Source organism: Epinephelus fuscoguttatus, linkage group LG8 (genome assembly GCF_011397635.1).
Source record: "Epinephelus fuscoguttatus linkage group LG8, E.fuscoguttatus.final_Chr_v1".
Lineage (NCBI taxonomy): Eukaryota > Metazoa > Chordata > Actinopteri > Perciformes > Serranidae > Epinephelus > Epinephelus fuscoguttatus.
Window position 1 is genome coordinate 14,891,654 of NC_064759.1, and position 21,731 is coordinate 14,913,384.

The 21,731-nt window shown below is 42.5% G+C and overlaps 1 protein-coding gene across 1 annotated transcript in view; it reads left to right on the top strand.

Annotated features, from left to right (window-relative positions):
• Nucleotides 1–21,731, top strand: part of LOC125893702 (glutamate receptor ionotropic, NMDA 2D) — a 69,246-nt gene that overhangs the window by 30,515 nt on the left and 17,000 nt on the right. Inside the window, exons 5-12 of the mRNA XM_049584558.1 lie at nucleotides 1,626–1,954; nucleotides 3,096–3,210; nucleotides 12,474–12,679; nucleotides 14,392–14,560; nucleotides 15,973–16,126; nucleotides 16,609–16,734; nucleotides 19,755–19,984; nucleotides 20,339–20,499. Coding sequence (XP_049440515.1) covers nucleotides 1,626–1,954; nucleotides 3,096–3,210; nucleotides 12,474–12,679; nucleotides 14,392–14,560; nucleotides 15,973–16,126; nucleotides 16,609–16,734; nucleotides 19,755–19,984; nucleotides 20,339–20,499 — 1,490 coding nt within the window. The remainder of the gene's footprint in view (nucleotides 1–1,625; nucleotides 1,955–3,095; nucleotides 3,211–12,473; nucleotides 12,680–14,391; nucleotides 14,561–15,972; nucleotides 16,127–16,608; nucleotides 16,735–19,754; nucleotides 19,985–20,338; nucleotides 20,500–21,731) is intronic.

The window sequence follows — 21,731 nt, forward strand, 5'->3', positions numbered from 1 at the left end:
CGCAGGTCTCTGGGTCAATTTCTACTCAGATCTCTCACTGCCTATCTTTTATTCCATTCCTCTTCCAGCTTCTGCCTTGTCAGTATGTCTTCTGCTCTCTCTCTCTTCGTTGTATGTTCCTCTCTTTCTCCATTTCCCGTCTTTAGATATCGTGTGTGTCTGTTTATAACTCTGATTCTCTCCTTCCCTCCTTAATTCAGTCTCCCTCTCTGTCTGTCGGCCTCTTTCTCCCTCCTTCCCTCCTTCCCCTCTGTCACTCTCATTCCCTGCCTAATTCACTGGAGGTTTATTGGCATACAGGCAGGATTGTTTTGCCAAGCCATTACAGTTCAAAATTCAATGAAGGCGCAATTCTCAAAATGTGCTTTCAGTCTGTTTCCCTGACTCCCCCCTCTCTTCCTCTTCCTCCTCTACCATGAAAGAGTTGTCTTCCTCTTTTCTTGTCCTTCGATTCCCCTTTGTCTCTCTTCTACACGTGTCATTTTTTATCTTTTATTTTAAATGCTCTCACTCGACTTCGTAGGTATTTGTCAGCATTTACCCCCCCCCCCCCCCCTTTTCTGTCTCTCCGCTCAGCTCCATCTTCCTCTTGTCGATCTCTTCCCTCTCTCTCCATTTCCCCTCTAACCCCTTAAAACCCTCTTTGGTCAATTTCTACCCCCCCTCCGCTCCCTCCTCGCCCCTCCTTACCTCAGCACTTTCAGCAGAGAGCTCATCCACTGTCACTGCTGTCTTTCTATGTTGCTTTTTCTCTCTCTGTAATGTTTTCCTCTCTCTCTCTTTCTCCCCAGCCACACTCCATCACCACCACCACTGCCTCCACCACCGCCAACCCTACCCTGTCTTTTGCAAATATCTCTTATCTCTCCAGGCCCGATTTCACCAAAATATGTCATCCTTTGCTTTTCTGCACCACCCTCCCTCCTCCTTTCCGTTCTCCAAGGAATGACTTTTCTGTTTTTCCCACCTCCATCCGCTCGTTTTACCCCCCTCCACCTCCTGTTGTCTCCAGCTCTCTTCTCCACCCTGCTTTTAATAACATATGTCAGTGTTTAACCTCTTCCCCCTTGTTTTCCCTCAGGTGTGTTTGGTCTTTAACTGCCCCCCCTCCTTCCTTTGCTTCCCTGCCTTTCTATCTCACCGCTCCACCACTTACAGTTGTTTCATTTTCCCCTCTCTTGTTTTACTCCTGTTTTCATTATTCATAACTGTAACTTGTTTCATCAGGCCCAACCTCATTAAGCACTGACCCCCGTTGCCTCCTGCACCTCCTGGTTAGCACGCATCACATGGAGCTGTGCTGTCTCTCCTCTTTCTGCGGCGTCTGCTCCTCTCCCTGAATCATACGCCGACTCCCATGAACCTTATCACATCAGCTTACAGCTATCTCTCCTCTTACCTCTCCGAGCACCCTTGGTTTTTTTCTTGATATGGCCTTTTCTATCCGACCTCCTCCCCTCCTGTTCAGGTGCACCTCTGCTCCGGCTCTATCTTTCTCCCCTTACTTCTCCCACCCTCTGTCTCTCTCCACGTCCCCCCTGTCCCCTCCTTATCTCACTAGCGTGTATGTGTGTGTGTGTCTCCCCTCGTCCCTGTTCCCTCCCTGCCTTCCTGCTGTCCTCCAGGTACGCTTGCTGTACTGCTCCCAGGAGGAGGCTGAGCTAGTCTTCCGAGCCGCCTGGGCTGCCGGGCAGGCCGGTGCCTCGCACATGTGGTTCGCCGTGGGGCCAGCTCTCTCAGGTTTGAGCATGGAGAGCCTGCCCCGGGCTCTGTTTGCCGTGCGGCCCCAGGGCTGGAGGGACGAGCCTCGCCGGAGGATTGCTCGGGGTGTGTCTGTGCTGACTCACGGGGCAGTGGCCATGCGCAAGGATTACGGCACCACGGGTGGGCCCAACTTTGTCACCAACTGCATGACGGACGCAAATCAGACCCAGAGACTGCGAGGCAGGATGAGGTGAGAGGGAAAAGAAAGCGCTGAAGGGAGAACTTGAGGAGCACAGGAAGAGAAATCTAAGGATGGGCGGGGAGTACAAGGCAGTTGGCAGGCTGCAGACGAAAATGAAATAGAGACAGGATCAGGTGTATTCTATGAAATGAGCTGGTGTGGCGCCAGAATGAGCTGGAAGGTATATGGGTGGAGTTGGTACATTCAGTGTCAGAGAGCAGGCACAGAGGGGATATCTGAATTTGGAGCTGGCTATCATCCATGCAAAATAGATGTTGTTGGTGCGTGTAGTTGTGAGTTGGCAAAATTACCCCAGCATCTGTAGCAAGCGGACCATGTCTCATGTATATTAATGAGCCGGCTTTAATATATTCCTCGTAGGCTGTGCAAACAGGCAGCAGCACACTCTAACAGGTAGCCCAAGTGGTTCTCATCTTGGTTTGTTTTTAATGCCAGTCATTCTTGCTCCACTTACACACGGCGCACATGATATAGAGAGACTACTCTGAGTTTGGTCAGCGTGATGAGCCAAACACATAATTAATTACTTTATTTACAGTAATTTCTGTAAATGAAGCGCAGCACAAACAGTGTGGCAATTAAATGGAAATGATTAATGGACTCCTACTTTTTTGTTTACAAACTATGTCCGTGAACAGAGGAGAAAGAGTCCTTTATTATTTTTTTTGCAGTGCTACCTGCTGTTCACCGTCTGTAACTACAGGCTGCTCTTCCATATGAGGCTTCCTGTCATGTTAAAAAAAAAAAAAATAATAAGGCTTTCAGGTTTTGTGTTTTGAAGCCAGGAAGATGACATGAGGAGACAATTAAACGTCTGTCCTGTGTGATTATCAGACAAACTATAGAGCTCGCAGGCGATGCAGAGAGCAGCAGTTGTTTGACTTCAAAGATCCTGACAATTCGGTGTGTCTGATCATTTGTCTGTAGATTTGATTCACAGACAAGCCCTCGCCGTCACCACAGAGGTGCTCTGATTTAGTTTCAAGTGGAAGGAGAATAGGCATGTTGTTGCATCATAAACAGCCTCATGATTTCTGTTTTCTCCCTCAAAAAACAATTAGTTATTTTACAAATATTCTGTGCTTTTTGCCATTTAATTCACCGTTTGTCTCCTTCCTTCGCCATGCAGGTATTTCGGCAACATCACGCTTGGGGGTCGAGACTATTCCTTCAATAGCGACGGTTACCTCGCCAACCCCTTCCTGGATGTAATTTCCTGGACACCTGGACGTGGATGGGAAGATGTAAGGACATGACATCAGTTTTTTATGTCTCATCATGTACTCATGCGAAGAGAAAGGGTCATGCTTTCTGTTGGATCTCATGACACACTTCGTTAAATATTATTTTATTGTCTCCATAAGCTCTTTGAATCTTGGGATTTATGAGAACCTGTAATTTTGTCCTCTGCAAACAACCGCAAGGACAAAAGCGCCTAGCAATTGAACCCAGAGCAGGTTGTGTGCTGATTGGTTCTTGAGTCTTAATCTCTGCGTATGAGTTGGAGGAGCAGATCTCTGCTGCATCGGCATCTGAGATGAGAATATAAACCTGACAGTGAGAGTAGTCAGGTCGCACGGGTTCATGTTCATGTAAAGTTCAGTATGGCTATCGATGCCCGAGGCAGAGCGGAGAAGTTGGCTGCTGACCGTTTGACCGTGCTTTGTGTGCCTGTTCGGTTTGTCTCTCTGTAACTCTGCTATATACTGCTTAAAGCATTCTCACACAATACCACAAATGCACATGCAAACACATCTATATTGCAGAAACAAATGTGTTATAGTAATCACAATTTTAACAATTGATTTAATTTTAATTTGATTTTTAATTTTAATTTAATTTTTAATTATTTAATTTAAAGGGACGGTTCACCCCAAAATCAAAAATACATGTTTTTCCTCTTTCCTGTAGTGCTGTTTATCAGTCTAAATATTTATAGTGTGAGCTGCAGAGTGTTGGAGATATCAGCCATAGAGATGTCTGCCTTCCCTTGAATATAATGGAATTAGATGGCACTCAGCTTGTGGTGCTCAAAGTGCCAAAAAAAATACCTTTGAAAAACTCAACAGCAATGTCTGTTTCCAGAAATCATGACCTTGTTTCTCAAGATAATCCACAGATCTTGTTGTGAGCAGTTTCATGTAGGAACTATTTTCTTTTCTACCGAAATATACTCATCAACCAAATCACCGTGCAGAAGGAAGTGTGTGTCTATGAGTAGATACGCATAGACGAGAAGCTCGTGCTCGTGACAGTGTGAGATGTAAACATTGATGGTGTCCTCCTTGGCTGAGCTGTAATGATAGCTAGCTACCTATGCTAAGCGAACTAGCAGTAGAAGCATCCGTCCTTCTGTGTGGAGATACAGATGGAGGGCGTAGTTCGGTCAACACTCTGCAACTCATGACAAAACAATCGCAATTGAAAAACAGCGTTACAGTCACGAGGAAAAATATGTATTTTTGACTTTGGGATCAACTGTCTCTTTAAGTCACATATTAAGCAAAAATTATTTGCTTTTTGTTTATAATTTGAATACATTTGGGTTTTCGACTGTTGATCTGACAAAACAAGCATCGCCATGGCATCAGGTAAATTGTAATGGAGGATTTAATCAGTTCACAATACATTAATACAATTCATGCATGCCTATATGTAGCTTTAAGGCCATATTGATTCCTGTAATCTTCCCTTCTTGCCTTACTGGTTGTGAAAAAGTACCTTCCAAATGGGATTCCATGGTACGTGATAGAGGACAACATCTGCAGTCCAAGTTTTGTTCAGGTGAAGCTAATATGAGCCTTCAGCAGTCTGAGGTATTCAAATTAAGAGGTTAACAGTCTCTTTAGTGTGAAATTCTCTCTTTGTGATTCCCTGGACCTTGTTGCTGAGATGCAGCCAGGAATATCAGCTCCAGATTATTTGTTTTAAGTGATGGATCAGTCTTAACAGGAGAAGACAAACACATTATAAGTTGGGTCTAAACTTGTATTATGATAGGCAGGCAGATGCTTCTCAGGGGATGGGAGAGTAAGGGGGAGCCTTCATCCCAGGAACAGGCTGTAGGGATGACAGGAGTGGCAGCATTGGAAACAATGTCCTATTAACAGTTTAGAAGATCAGATATATGTATTAGAAAATTGGGAACCTTTGGGAGGCTCCTGACATGGCTCACACTCTGGGAGTGTTGTTGTTTGTGCATGGACAAAAATATGTATTTTTGTACTTCCTTGTTTAGCAGTGATTTAACCGTCTTGTTTTAAATATCTGCGGCCTCTGCGTTTTTATGTTGACAAAGCAAGGCAAGTTGTGTTTGTGGTGAAAAAACTGCAATGTACCCACTTGATTTGACAAACTCAGGCTGTTGGAGCTTCACATAGAGTTGGTTAAATTTTGTGGTGCATCTCTTCAGAGAAAGAGAACTGTGGATTTTGTTCCCATCTCTTACATCATTGGAGTTGCACCAGGATGAGACACTTTACAGCCAGAACAGAGAGGAAGAATTCTTTAGTCCTTCAATGTACATATGGGTATGAGAGAGTATTTAGACAGACTTAAAAATGTGAACCTATCCTTTAATCGATAAAACAATCATTAGTTGCAGCCCTGCAGTCAAATACATCCACTCATACATTTCACTCTTCGTCATTTTGCTGAAAGCAGCGCTCTGATGTTGCTCTAATCAATAGCTGCTCTTTCTTCCTATCTGCTGCCTGGCTTTGCGGGTCCTTTACTGTAAAATGAAATGCAGATTTAAATAGTGCTGAGGATTCCTGGGTGTCATTACCATCTGGTTGTAGATTCGCCATTGTTTTGTGCGTTTGAGTGTCTTGTCGGCATAACTGCATGCGCGTCTAAAGCGCCAGTATCCCCGGCGTGTCATGCATATTCTATAAAGCTGTGGTTTGTTCAGAAATCCTTAATACGAAGCCTTGTCACCTGTTGGAGATGTTTTCCCTTTAATACGCCGGGATTTTACCCTTGTCAGTGTCAGAAGAGAGAGCGATGCTCATTTTCTCAGCCGCACACCAGCACCTCAACACCTTGCCGTACATGCATAAAGACACACGGCGCTCTCGGAACATACACTCCACAACTGCACATAATCAGAAACGCTGCACTAATACAAATACCGATGCACCCACACAAGCTTATACACAGACACGAGCGTAAATACACACATTGGTGGTTCTCAGCCTCCTGCTGGTTTTAACAGCCCACCAGAGTCCAGTCTCAGCGTGTCGTAACATGCTGACTCCTGCCATATCCCTCAAATCCCTTTCAATTAGAAGCTCCTGCGCTGGTCCTTCGACTCTGTGCAAACCCAGGGTACGAAACCCGCCCACATACACACACACACACACACACACACACACACACACACACACACACACACACTGAGAACTTACGCACACACATCCACATGTGTGTGCACACAAATGAGGGCACATACTGTACGCGTACACACATATGCTTACACCCCTCTTGCATAAACCCTATTGCACACACACTCACAATGAGGATAAGACGCCTGTATCTGCCTATTATGCACATCCACGCTGTTGGCTCTCCCTGAATATTTAATGTTCTCTTTACAATGACTGCACCATTACCTAGAGCCCGGGAGCACCCAGCTTAGCTTACTGAAACACTGCAGACTAATACTGAAGGTTGTCCAGCATTAGCATGGCTTGTTTCAGCAACAGATACAGCCCACAGAGCGAGGTGTTCCAGGATATTGGCGTAATTTAACGAACATTTATTAACGCCACTCACGGCCGCTAAAGGCTCAGTTTTAGTTTACAAGCAGCTCCCAGTCCTCAAACTTTTGCTCCAAACCAGAACACTTTCTCTGCCTCAAAATGTTCCAGCAATTTGAAGAGTCTGAAGTGGTATTTTTCGGCTGTTCTTTCCCTGACGTTTGCGTGTGCATTTTTCTGGGTATTTGTCTGATAGAGAGTGGTGTGTTCTCCTGTAAGCTCTATCTGTTTTCTGTCTGTGTTCCCCGAGTGTGTTTTGATTGAATGTCTGTTGCGGAGCTGCGGTCGAAGTGCAGTCGAAATACTGTCATTGTTGCCACCTCCTCCTCTTCTCCCTGCCAGCGCTTGCATTACACAGACAGGCTGGCTGCCAAACTTTACATTACTATACTGGCCTGCTTAAGCACTCACATTCTTGGGTGTATTTTTTATGTGTGCGTGTGTCGACTTTATATCTTCATGTATTTCTGGATGCGTGTGCGTGAGCGTACAGTACGTGTGTGCACTTGCTTTTGTGCACGTTGCCTCAGATACACTTGTCATGACACTTAGACGAGACTTTTATCAGGCGATTGTGCCAAGATGTGTCAAATGATGCTGCGAGAGGAGGGTTCACAAACAACAAAACAAAAACAGGCAGCTCTGAATCTCCTTGGGTGTGGTTTTGCCTCGTGCCGCTTTCTGAAGTGTGAATATGCCAGGCACCAGCATCCAACACATCCAGAGAGCATATGCAAAGAGAAGGGGAAAACAATGATACAGCCAAAGGGATGCTTGACAGACATTTTCAGGTCAACAATGGACACAGAACAATGTGGTCTCACAACATCATCCCTGAACAGATTTTAGGAATCATAGTAAAATGACCAATTTGAAGGCATGAGGCTGCTCTCTGAACATGGGCTTTTTCAATGAATAAAAATGCTGTTTGGCCATAGCATGTCACATAAAAATCCCTCAAGTAAGATTAAACCTTAAAGGGACAGTTCACCCCCAGAATCAAAAATACACACCTTTTCTCTATACTGTAGTGCTATTTATCAATCTGGATTATTTTGGTGTGAGTTGTTGGAGATATCAGCCGTAGAGATGTTTGCCTTCTCTTGATATAATGGAACTAGTTGGCACTCAGCTTGTGGTGCTCAAAGTGCCAAAAAAAAAACATTTCAAAACTCAACAGCAATGTTTCTTTCTAGAAATCACGACCTGGTTACTCAAGATAATCCACAGACCTTTTTGTGAGCAGTTTCGTGTAGGAACTATTTTCTTTCTCACCCTCCATCCGTGCAGAAGGAGGTGTGCATCTACTCACTGAGGAGAGGCTCATGCTCTTAACAGTGTGAGTTGTAAACATTAATGGCGTCCTTCTCGGCTGAGCTGTAACGTTCGCTAGCTCAGTGGTGTTAGATGAGCAGTAGATACACACTACTGTCTGCATGGTGATACGGTTGGCAGGTGGTGGTCCTAGCCTCCCCAAAGTACTGCACATTTATTACCAAAAACAACCTAGCGAACAATAAAAACAAGATAAAATAGGATAAATATAGAAAAATATACACAAATATTTGCTAATTTGGTTTCAGCAACATGTTGTACATGTGTTATGATAATCAGTAATCAATAAAAAGAATTGCAGATAAACTTGTTCAGAAGAATAAACAATAAAATAATTTATGACATTTTAAGATAATGACAAAATGTACAAATTAACTTTGTAATTGAACTAGAGATGAGCTGATTTTGAAATTCTGGGCCGATACTGATACCAATATTTAAAATAACAATTTCACCAAAAGCTGATACTGATGTTTTTATATTGGTGTTTCTTTAATTTATTTGTTGTTATTTATTTTTCTTTATGTTCCAGGAAAACACGTAAATCTCCACTATAAAAAAAAGAAAAAATTGAACAGTTTTGAAGTCATTCATTCCTTCGTTACACTACATTTAAATAAGTACAAATTCAATAATACACATTTATGAAGCAGCCTTTAACATAACCCTCTTTCACAGAAAAAACATCAATAATAAGCAATAACCCTTTCTACTTTATATGATACCTCATAATTCCCTCTCTAATATCTATTTTATAGTGCTGTTAATACATGAACAAATTTCTTCTTCAGAAAGCTGTACTTATTTCAGTTTCTCGCCAAACACTACATTTTGCAAGACTACGTTTTAATTTACCTTCACCAAATACTAACTTTTACTGAACATAGCTTGAACCTCAGCGAGCTGTTCGTTACGGCCTCTGGCGCTCAGAGGTAACGATACCTAGCTCTCCTCCTGCTGATTTCATCTTCTCTTTTTTCACATACGCTCCTCTCAGTAGTGTAATGGTAGCGCAGTGGGCACCAGAGAGCTTTTGTCGTATTGACATGATTATGATACAGCGTGTTTCAGGGTTCACATGACATTGGATAACTTCCTCATCTCCCCCAGAGAGCAGATAAAGTGTGACGAGCTGGGGAGGGGGCCTCTCTGTTATTTAGTAGGCTTTGCTATGTAGTTATGTTGTTGTGGCCTTATTTAATAGTTAAAAAATAATAATAGTAATAGTATTTGTAAAGAATAGTAAAAGATAAAAAATTTTATTTTTTGTTCTTCTCCCATTTGTCGTGCCCCAGATGGACAATGGCGTCCTTAGCATTCGCCTACACTGCCCATGCCACAGGCTGGCACTGCTAGACATAAAATAGCTCTTACATGAACTGCTCACAACAAGGTCTGTAGTTTACCTTGAGAAACAGGGTCAGGATTTCTGGAGAGAGACATTGATATTGAGTTTCATTTTAATGGTATTTTCTATTATAGTCGTGAGAGGGCAGACATCTCTACAGCCGATATCTCCAACACTCAGCAACTCACATCAAAATAATCTAGACTGATAAACAGCTCTACAGGTAAGAAGAAAAATCTCTGTTTTTGATTTTAGGTTGAACTGTCCCTTTAAGTTCAGTCTCAGGCTATTAAAAGTCCTGAAGGTTAGAGATGTGGATTTCTGCCTGCTGCAGAAACACCTCTGTCACCATAGCTCCCTCAGTGAAGCCCATTGTTTGTGCAGGCATGATTCTGTGAGTTACTTGCCTCCATCCTACTCAAAGCCATTATATGTAATTACATGGCAATGTCTGGTTTGACAATGAAGTAGATGACTAGTACAAACAAATCTGGATAACCACTGTAACCCCATCAATCAGAGTAGCCTCTGCACATGCACAAACGGTTCAGGTAATTGCTCCCAGCCCACATCACAATGAATATTTAGGGCCTGGTGTTCTAAAAAATACAGTGAGTGGGCACAGTGTATAATACCTGTACCATATAATTCAAAGCGGCACCATAGTCCTGCAGTAAATACAACCTTTATGAAGCTTATTATATTCTGTTTTTATTGAGACTGTCAGGAGGGAGATGTCCATTCATCTCTGCAGTCATTTTGTGGTCCACAGTTTGTGATACAGTATTCCACAATTTATTTCCCTCCGTCTCTGTTATGCAGAGGTGAACAAAGACTGATACAGTGCTTATTACAGGGGCATGTGTACATGTATGAGACTGTATAATACTGTAAATGTGTTAATGTACCCTCTCTGTGTGAAAACTGATAAGGTTATGGTATGTTATCATTGTAAACAAAATAGGCTTATTTATTCTACTTAATGAACAGTTATTTTAGAATGAATTTAGAGTGGCTGCTTTTATTTTATAGTTTTATTCTGTGGCTTTCTTAAATTTCGTTTTTATAATGTGTGACAAATACAGTGTTTACAAGCGCATACTTATAATTAGAGTGAAAATTAAAGAGGTTGTAGGCAATGATATCAATTATTAGAATAAGCCAAACAATAAATCACAATACAAAACACTCCACTTAAAGTGTGTAAGTAATTCTATATTTAAACATTTCTGTTCTGTAGCATCAGATACACAGATCTATATCAGTACCTTGCATGTACACAAAACACATTTGTTTGAGCCTTGCAATCATACCTGCACCGCAGTGATGCAGTGGCTAGCATTGTCATCTCACAGCAAGAGGGTTCCTGGTTCCAGGGTGGGGGAGCCCTTCTGTGCAGAGTTTGCATGTTCTCCCCGTGTCAGCGTGGGTTTTCTCCAGGTACTCCAGCTTCCTCCCACAGTCCAAAGACATGCGGGTAACTTGTGACTCTAAATTGTCCGTAGGTGTGAATATGAACGTGAATGGTTGTCTGTCTCTATGTGTCAACCCTGTGATAGTCTGGTGACCTGTCCAGGGTGTACCCTGCCTCTCGCCCAGTGTCAGCTGGGATAGGCTCCAGCCCCCCCGGTGCCCCTAACAGGATAGGCGGTTACGGAAAATGTATGAATGACTATGTAATAACTGTCATTACAGCTTGCAGTGGTGCTTCAGTACACAATCTAATAATAAGGTTTTATTTAATCAACAGCAACAGTTATGGGCAACATTATACGTAGATACTCAGCCCAGCTTCAAGCCGTTACACAAGTGTAGACAAAACATGGCTGTGATTTAACAAATAGCATTTGCCAGCCTATGGTTAGAAGGCGTTCACTGACAATCAATAGCTCGCTAAGCTCTGGTAACTGCACATATTGCTCAAGAAGTCCTGTCCTTGAGTAAAGCTGCAGAGTTCAAACAACCTCTGAACAATATCAGGTTTTTCATTGATTTGGATTCGGAGGAAACGTAAATGAGGCAACTTGGAATCACCAGTAGCTGCCCAGTGTCAGCTGGGACAGGCTCCAGCCCCTTTGTGACCCCTAAATGGATGAATGAATGAATGGATATCAAGTTTTAACTTTGGTTTATATTGGAAAAGCTAAAACATACACAGCGAGTTTGTCCAAACATTCACAAAACCACTCACAACAAAAAAGACATAAATGTAACGTCACATACAGATCTAATCCTACATGAATTCAGATCAATAGAACAAAGTAAAGCAAAACAAGCATGAACATTTGGTGATTTCAGGGTGATTTTTTTTTAAAGGGGGGTTAGATATTGGATTGTTTATCTCCTATGGACATGATGATAACTTCTCCTGTCTTCAGAAAGAATTTAGCACTCAGCCAGTGCTACATTGTTATGTGTGCTGCAATTTGTAAATGTGTTCTTTGACAGTAGCCTTAGCCTTTCTGGGGTTATTGTGTGGTCAAATCAATGCATTTATTTCAAGAAAAAGAATTAGATTTTAGATTCAAAACATACAGTAACCAAAGAGATAATATCCCCTACTTTGGAGATAACATCCCAGAGATGATGTCTCAAACCCTAAGAGATAATCTTTGGCCAAAATTGCCCACCAAAAAAAAAAAAAAAAAAGAATTAAAAAAAATCACCTTGCCTCTCAGGGCTTTCGTACACAACATAAAACCCGAATCATGACAGGATGAAAACACTAAAAGTCAATGTAACTTATTTCCATAGTAGATAGCAGCATAGACTTCTGTGCCTCTGCTACATTGTACTCATAAGGAGGAGTTGTAACATGCAGATGTAATTATTACAATTATTACTCATACAGATCAGACTTTGAAACATTTTTACTAAAATACTAAATACATTCCCTGTTTCTACTAAAGACTAAGACAAAGAAAACGTGGGTTGACGTGTTTTGGTATTTGCTTCGTTCTCAATCAAAGGTGCTATCTGTTCAAAGAATAGAAATACAGATTGTGGTCGAAACGTGTGTGTGTGCTCCGTCTCGCTCTAATGTTCCTCTTGTCTGTTCCCTCAGGTAGGCTGGTGGGAGAATGGCGTGCTGAGGCTTCGGTACCCAGCCTGGTCCCGCTACGGGCCATTCCTTAAACCACCTGATGATGCCCAGCACCTGCGTGTTGTCACGCTGGAAGAAAGGCCATTTGTCATCGTGGAGCTGGCAGACGCCGCGTCCGGGACCTGCATCCGTGACTCAGTGCCCTGCAGACGACCCCTTAACGCCAGGTATAAGTCCTTTGGATTTAAGGTGATGTGTTTCATGGCGGATCTGATGACTTGTTTCACCCAAAACTGTGATTTTCACAAGTGGTTATAAAAACAAGTAAAGTAGTAGCCTCTCTACTTCAGTTATAACCATGTTATGAATGGAGTTCCTAAGCTCCCATGATGCCGTCCAATTGAGGTGACATCAATCACCTATCAGAACTGTGGTCTCTTCACTCCCTGGCCGTGATCAATAACAGACTGCACTCCAGAGGATCAGTGGAATGACTCAGGGGTCTGGAATCAGATATGACCACAGTGGAGCTTTATGGTTCATCAGCTTCTGAGGGGATGACAGCACCTATCCTACACTGGTCGATCAAACCTGTCACCAAGTGCTCGGCCACAACATTCCTCCTCTATGACCATTTCATTCTTCTTTCTTTCTCCTTTCCTTTCCTTTCCTTTCCTTTCCTTTCCTTTCCTTTCCTTTCCTTTCCTTTCCTAGCCCTCTTCTTCTCCCTCACCCTCTCATTTTCTTCCCTGTCCTTTCCTTTCTTATCCTTTTCCTTCTCTTTCCTTTCCTTTCCTTTCCTTTCCTTTCCTTTCCTTTCCTTTCCTTTCCTTTCCTAGCCCTCTCCTTCTCCCTCACCCTCCCACTTCCTTTCCTTTCCTTTCCTTTGCTTTCCTTCTCCTTTCCTTTCCTTTCCTTTCCTTTCCTTTCCTTTCCTTTCCTTTCCTTTCCTTTCCTTTCCTTTCCTTTCTTTCTCCCTCACCTTCTCTTTTCTTTTCCTTTCCTTTCCTTTGCTTTCCTTTGCTTTCCTTTCCTTTCCTTTCCTTTCCTTTCCTTTCCTTTCCTTTCCTTTCCTAGCCCTCTCCTTCTCCCTCACCTTCCCATTTCCTTTCCTTTCCTTTCCTTTCCTTTGCTTTCCTTCTCCTTTCATTTGCTTTCCTTTCCTTTCCTTTCCTTTCCTTTCTTTCTCCCTCACCTTCTCTTTTCCTTTCCTTTGCTTTCCTTTCCTTTCCTTTCCTTTCCTAGCCCCCTCCTTCTCCCTCACCCTCTCATTTTCTTTCCTGTTCTTTCCTTTCTTATCCTTTTCCTTCTCTCTCACCTTCTCCTTTCCTTTCCTTTCCTTTCCTTTCCTTTCCTTTCCTTTCCTTTCCTTTCCTAGCCCTCTTCTTCTCCCTCACCCTCTCATTTTCTTCCCTGTCCTTTCCTTTCTTATCCTTTTCCTTCTCTTTCCTTTCCTTTCCTTTCCTTTCCTTTCCTTTCCTTTCCTTTCCTTTCCTAGCCCTCTCCTTCTCCCTCACCCTCCCACTTCCTTTCCTTTCCTTTGCTTTCCTTTCCTTCTCCTTTCCTTTCCTTTCCTTTTCCTTTCCTTTCCTTTCTTATCCTTTTCCTTCTCTTTCCTTTCCTTTCCTTTCCTTTCCTAGCCCTCTCCTTCTCCCTCACCCTCCCATTTCCTTTCCTTTCCTTTCCTTTGCTTTGCTTTGCTTTGCTTTCCTTCTCCTTTCCTTTCCATTCCTTTCCTTTCTTTTTTCCTTTCCTTTTCCTTCCCTTTCCTTTTTTTCTCCCTCACCTTCTTTCTCCCTCACCTTCTCTTTTCCTTTCCTTTCCTTTCCTTTCCTTTCTTTCGCTCTGTTACACACCAACAGTTTTTAACGATTTTTCTTTGACACTTTTACTTTGATTTTTACCCGTTTCTTTTCCTCTCTCTGTGAATCACTCACAGTGCCATCCACGAGGGTGTGGCTCCCATGAAGCAGTGCTGCAAGGGCTTCTGCATTGACATCCTCAAGAGATTGGCCAAGATTGTCGGCTTCACCTACGACCTTTACTTAGTGACCAATGGGAAGCATGGGAAGAAAATTGATGGGGTTTGGAACGGCATGATTGGAGAGGCAAGTCTTTGTTTATGTGTGTGTGTATGTGTGTGGGTGCCCGTGGTTCTGCCTGTCTGCCTTTGTGAGAAATGTGTTCTCGATGTCGGTCCCATATCACTGGGGTATGTGTGAAAGGTGTGTGTGTGTGTGTGTGTGTGTGAGTTTTACATTTGTGCCTCTGCGTATTTTGTGTTGCATTTTTAGCCAACAAGCCGCATAGTAGCATTCCTCTGTGTGTGCTCCAGCGTCCTGGGTGAGCAGTTAAACGCTATGTGTCACATCAATCGCTGTGAGAGTTATGGCCACTTAACCACTGCCGGCAATCAGACAGCTGTCATTTATTACACACACACACACACACACACACACACACACACACTCAAACATGCACACACAAATGCGCAGACACACAAAATTGTAATAGAGGGCAAAAAATGCAGTTACACAAATTAGATGGACAAGCATGGTGTTAACACACGCAGCGAACACTCTTCCCTGCAAACACTTTCCTACAGTATGTTCATCTGCAGAGACACATCCCTTTTCACACACAGAAGCACAAAGACACACACATTGTCAGACGCCCCCCTGGCTAGTTGCGATTAGTCCTTGATATTTTCTCTGCAATACGCACTGAGGTCCATGATCCGCCATCAAGAAAGACACAGAGATGCTGGCAGAAAAAAAAACAGGTACAAACAAACAAGCGCACACATGCTCACACACATACTGAGATCGATACGGGGGCTGCTGTTTCATTGAAGCGCCCTGCTGTTTCTATCTTTGTCCCAGAGGGAACTTGCCAAACGCCAGTTGTCACGGGTTCCAAAACAGTTCCACCGCTCTCGCCTGCTCGATCATTTATAACTTGAGCCGGGGCCAGAGCTGTCTGTCGAGTCTATTTTCACATGCAAAAGGCCAAGTGAATTTTGTTTTCTCAAACTAATGTCTGTCTTTTGATCAGATGTTCCAAAGCCTGCCATTCTTTGATCAGGTAATCCAGAGACTTGGCAAAGTTGAGGGGAGGGTGCTCTGCTTTCCGCTCTGCTTCATTTTTCTGCTGATTTGCTCTGAAGAGCGGATGTGCCATGTCTAATGTAGATTAACATTTCACTTGTACAATCAGCAGACACAGCGGTTTTCAGGTTTTTCTAGATGGTGGCAGGGAGGAGAAGGGCCCTCGCTCATTTTGTATGCTAAAGAGATGCACAAGAGACACGTGTTCAGTATTTGTACCAGATTGAATCCCTGGCCTTTCTCACGCAGGCACATTTGAGAATGTACAAAGGGTCAGGGTGCAGAAATGTCACCATCTCACCTGGAAAGAAACCTTTGTGAACTGTAAAAGATTGGCTTTGTCTGTCTGTAACCACCACAGGAATTACCTATAATTAGATTTCTCTCTCAGCACTGATTCTTGTCCCCTTCAGGTGGTTTACAAGCGAGCCGACATGGCCATTGGCTCGCTGACTATAAATGAGGAGAGGTCAGAGGTCGTGGATTTCTCCGTCCCTTTTGTGGAGACGGGGATCAGTGTCATGGTCTCCCGTAGCAACGGAACTGTATCACCATCCGCTTTCTTAGGTAAGAAGCTGTGTTTGTGTGAGGCGTCGAGCTGATGTACAGAATCTAATCTAATTGTAAAGTGTTGAGTTTGCATAAAGAGCCTCAGTCTTTGGCTGCTGGTCCTTACATCTAGATTAGCCGTTACTTTTTCTTAGCCGCTCGTGTCTTCCCAACTTGTAGTTTCACTCTGTCAGCAGACTCAAGGCTCCAGCGGGAGAACAGTTATTGGCCTATAGACTGCATTGAGATGATTGTTAAAAAAGAGAAACAGTGTTTATGGACTTCTGGAGAATATGTTTTCTCCAATGGTTGCTACATTATTTTTTTCAGCATACAAGGCCCATCTCTGTGTATACAGTGCATAATGTGCCAGGAAACTCTCTTGTCCCCTCTATTGATAATAACGATAACAATGACAATGATTTAATAATGCAGTAAAACTGTTTATTATGCTGTTATTGTATGTGGTAATTTAAATCTTATTTTGTTTGCCTTCACAGAGCCCTACAGTCCAGCAGTGTGGGTGATGATGTTCGTCATGTGCCTGACCGTAGTGGCTGTGACCGTCTTCATTTTTGAGTTCTTCAGCCCTGTGGGCTACAACCGCAGTCTCCAGACCGGCAAGAGTGAGTGATGGATCTAAGCTGTCTGTCTTTCCCAGTCTGACAGATGGGCCTGCGTGCAGTCCATCACTGTTGCCACATGAATCAAATGGACAAACACTAAACACACTCCTGGACTGTGGTTAAAGGACTTCAAAGTCAAAATGTTTTTGACATTATATGATAATGAACTTTGTTGTCTCTAGTGAATTTATTTTCTTGCTCTCTGATTGGTCAGTCCCATTCACATTGAACCAGTTGACATTTTGGCTCGATCCCAGTACACCCCTTGCCCCCACCAGATAGCTCTTAACCCTCCATTTTGTGTGTTCATGTCTAGGGGTAGAGTGTCCTGATTGTTGTTGGGATAGAGAACTAGGGTGAAGTGTTTCGACTACATGGTCCTCCAAATAGAGTTGTTTTAGAGGCACACTTCAAACCTCAGTGTTATGTGAAATCATCTGCAAGATGGCTGCCCAACCAACAGAAGAAATCCCACGAATGTATTTTCTTTAGTGATAAAGATTATAAAACTATGATTGTTGTCGTACACACCCTTTTGTCAGTTTGTTATCTGGAGGCAAAACATGACTTGCCACCACAGGGCTGTAGGCTACATAGGAGTCTCAAAATGTCGTCTTGTTGTGTTATTGGGAGCCAGAACAGAAGGAGTCATGGCTCAAAACTTAAATTTGACCACATACCAGCTGCCACTGCCCGTCAACAAAAACAAAGACAATTATGGTTAAATGCAATAAGATGAAAAGACTGGATGGAGGCGACCATGAAAAATGCACGTATGTGCAGCGCACACTTCATATCAGGTTAGGGAAAAGTATTTCCTGTTGTAGGGATGAATAATGTTATGTGTATTAAGGGTTATCATGTCCATATCATCAGAAATTGAGAATGTATTAAGAGGAATACTGGACTTCTTTAATGCTAAATTTTTGGTGCATTAGCTAACATTAGCTTCTATAGCAAAACAAACGAAAAAAAAAACAAAGACATTCTCGTGTTATACTCCTTTGTGAGATTGGTAGAGTAATCAGCCACAAAGCTTCCTGTGAAATCATCCATCCAATGAGTGAGAGTATACAGGTCAGCAAGTCTGGTCCTGTTGGTCAGTAACACTTTCAAGTAACACTTGCGTCCCCGCACCTGACAGTGCGCTCTACACTAAAATGAGAGCCCTGCTGGTCAAAGAAACAGACCATTATATTTCTATATGAATTAATGAATGATTAAGTTAATCACACATTCACTTCTCTGCACTCTGTTGCTCCTCAGGCAAAGTGCCAAAACTGCGCTCAGCCACTCCGAGAGTTTGGTTCATTCAGACAGCGCTCCGAACTTACAAACAGTCCAGTTTGTGCCTAAGTGCATGCTGGCACTGGGAATAATTATTTCTAATGCAGCACTTGCATCATCTTCCTCCTTTGTCTAAAACAAGCCAACAGAACTCCCTAGCTAGCGCTAGCGAACGTTTGTGGAGTGTTGTCTTGGCTCCAGCTAAGCCCCGCCCACCAAAAAACGCCATACTGTTTACTAACAGTAAAACGATCTATTGTTTTAGTTTAATGCTGTTTTGATGTATTATGATCATTTTCTTTATAACAAGCATAACAAAGTAGTATGCTGATGTCATAGTAGCCAACAAGCTAGCTAGCTAACACTACATTGTCATTGCTGATTTGTGCATGACAGTCCCACTGCTGCTCTAATATCAGTGCAGGCTGGCAGGGTTGGAGCACAGGTTGCTAATCTTAGCCTACAGAGCATCACTAGTGGCCAAGTAATAGAGCGCTGCAGGGATGATGTTTATTTGTAGGCCAACATGGAAATGAACACAACCCAGTTTCCCACTACAAAAAGCACATGGTATTTTTCCATTGGATTTTGGATTAATGCAGAAAATAAGCTTTGTAGCCAATGAAAGCTTATGATACTCACACATTTTGTTCAGCAAGATAATCTTAACAGATTAACACCACTTTTATGATTTTTGAAGCACAAATGCAAACGCCAGAAATAAAAAGCTACACCATGTTGCATGACAGCTGTAAAGCCACAGACCACAGACACTATTTCGGGCATCTAACTATCGATTGATAGCATGAAACTTAAGTTGTGAACGAATTTCAAGTGTCCATGCTTTCCTATCTCCATCAGATAAATGGCAAATATAATTTTGATAATGTCATTATTGCCGTAGTTGAATCTGTTTACATAAATGCCATCGAAGATGACCGTTGACTTATCAGGGTCTTGAACGGTTGTCCCATTTCAAAGGGGAAGATTAGAACCACTCACGCTTTTAACTCTATTCTGAGGGGCAAACGGACACTCAAAAACGAGGAGTGGGGGTAAAAATAAGAAATGGGATTGGACTTTGAATGTGCTGCCCTGAATCCTTGTCTGTGAGTGAGGCGAAGTGGAAATTATACCTACAGTATGTTGAACTGCATCCAAGTATTCTCGATATTGAAGCAGCCATTTATTATTCAACAGCATAGTTTGTACCCCTGTGATACTCAGTATGCCTGATGCCTCGGTCCAATACCCAACCCGACTCGCCTCTTTTACTGCATGATTGCTGTGCTCTACATAATTTTACTTCTCTGTCATCCTCCCATATATCCCTCTCATTCACTCACATCTCTCTCCTTCCTTCCTCCTTTACTCCTGTTGTATAAAGGAAGGAGTGTTTGAGCCCTTTCAATGGTGATTTGCACCATGTGGTTTAATCATTTGTAAGATCACGTAGCAGCTGAATTGAAAGCTGCCGTCGTCCAAATGTATAGTCGACGCCTTATGAGCTTTGGTGTCAAAAAGCCTGCCAGGTATTTTCATATCCAGTAAACCCATTTTTACAAGATCATTCAGGGAAGTTTAATTTGAATCAGCTGCTTCATCTGCAGCCAGTCACTACTGAATAGACTATTGTGCTGTGTACTGGCTGGAAAAAAAAGTTAATGTTACAACCACTCATTACACTCTCTCTTTTTCATTCTGTCTTTTTCCCACTTCATCATTTTGGCCAGAGTCTGGAGGGTCTACTTTCACGATAGGAAAGTCTGTATGGCTTTTGTGGGCTATTGTCTTCAACAACTCCGTGCCAGTGGAGAACCCCAGAGGAACCACCAGCAAGATCATGGTGCTGATCTGGGCCTTCTTTGCTGTCATCTTTCTGGCCTCCTACACTGCTAACCTGGCTGCCTTTATGATCCAGGAGGAGTACATTGACACAGTGTCAGGCCTCTCGGACAAGAAGGTACCTCGTTGCTTGAATACTGATTAAGTAGGGAAAGCAGAAGGAGAATTAAAGTCTTAGAGTGAGCCAAATCCCATGCATTTGAATGTTAAATTGATTAAAGCACAGGAATTCAGAAATGAATAAAATCTCATTTAACGTAACTCAATTACCACAGTTCTTGAATACTTATAAGACAGTTCTAAATGCTACTTTAAGTCCACAGACTGCTCTCTTTTCAAAGATTTGACTGTGCATGGAGTGTTGTAAGTTAGTCTGGGAAGTGGACAGAAATAGGTCAGACAGATTGGTGCACAGCCTGGTGTGTCTCATGCCCCTTCCGTCTCCCTCCCTCGCCTCCCTTTGCTCTGCTAGTTTCAGCATCCCGAGGAGCAGTACCCACCTCTGAAGTTTGGCACGGTGCCCAACGGGAGCACAGAAAAAAACATCCGCTCCAACTACCCAGACATGCACCAGTACATGGGCAAATACAACCAGAGAGGAGTGGAGGACGCCATACTGAACCTCAAGACCGGGTCTGTCTGCTTTTATATGATTTTCATGCATCCTGCTAAGATCTTTTTTCTCTCTTCACATCTCGCTTTTTTAGTTTCCAGTAGCTGAGTTTCCATTGAAGCATACTGGCAAATTATTGTGTGTTAGATTTGGGCAAGTTGTTCAAATTGTTCAGACTTCCCTCAGGCAAATATAAAACTATATTGTTCTTTGCTTGAGACATAAAATCTATATATAAGCTTACAAGACAAATACAACCAAGATGCTCCCATCACAAATTATTATGTACTGATCCAATAGTTTTAACGCTGAAAGAGAAAAGTTTTTTTTTTTTGTTTTTTTTTTGTTTTTTGTTTTTTTTTTTTACTTTAAAGAAGTATTTCAAAGCTGGAAAGATTATTTTTTCACAAAACTGGGCTGTCTATGTCTATAACGTTGCAATACTGAAATTGGTAACATGACCAAAGAAAAAAGAGAAAAACAGCTTACAGAACAAACTGTGCCGCAGTGGATCAATGAATGCTTGATGATGTGAATATAGTTGCTAGGTTCTGAAGAAAACTGGAAGTGATCTGGTTGTCTTTGCGACAGTGGTGCTAGTAGTAATACCACTTGGAAATGCTAGGGGGAGGGAAAGTTGACTGCTTAGATTTCAAAAAGAAAACGTTTAAAAAGACCCAATTTACTTAACAGAATTCCCCGACTATGAAGGATACAAGATACTCTGTCTTAGTGACAATGCTTTCTTTTCTAATAAATCTAACCAAAACAAATATCTGCTTAGAATAAAGTCAACTCAGTGGATTGCCTTCCAACAACCATAACAAATCTGGATTCTCTTAATGATTTCTTTCTCAATTGGTGGACTCTAAACTACATTTGTCATGAAGTTCTGATAAATGCTTGTCATGGTTAAACTTAACGATTCAATAACAGTTGTTTAAAAATGACATCATCTACTGAAACATGACATTTCTCTCAGAGAGTGATCCCCATCAGTCTGTTTCTGACCTCATCCCTTTTGGTTTGAACAAATTTTGTCCCTCATGTTAACATATGTAGGAGAGTGTTAGAACATGGCTTGATTAACCAACCAGGAGTCAAGGGCCCTAAAATTTACCCATACTGGACCACCAATCCACCAAAAGATACAGATATCCTCTTCAAAATCAAACATATCTGAATCCATCCACAGATAGGTCGCAAGAGCAGCAGGCCAAGCAAAGCACCCCAGACGTCCCTCTCCCCAGCA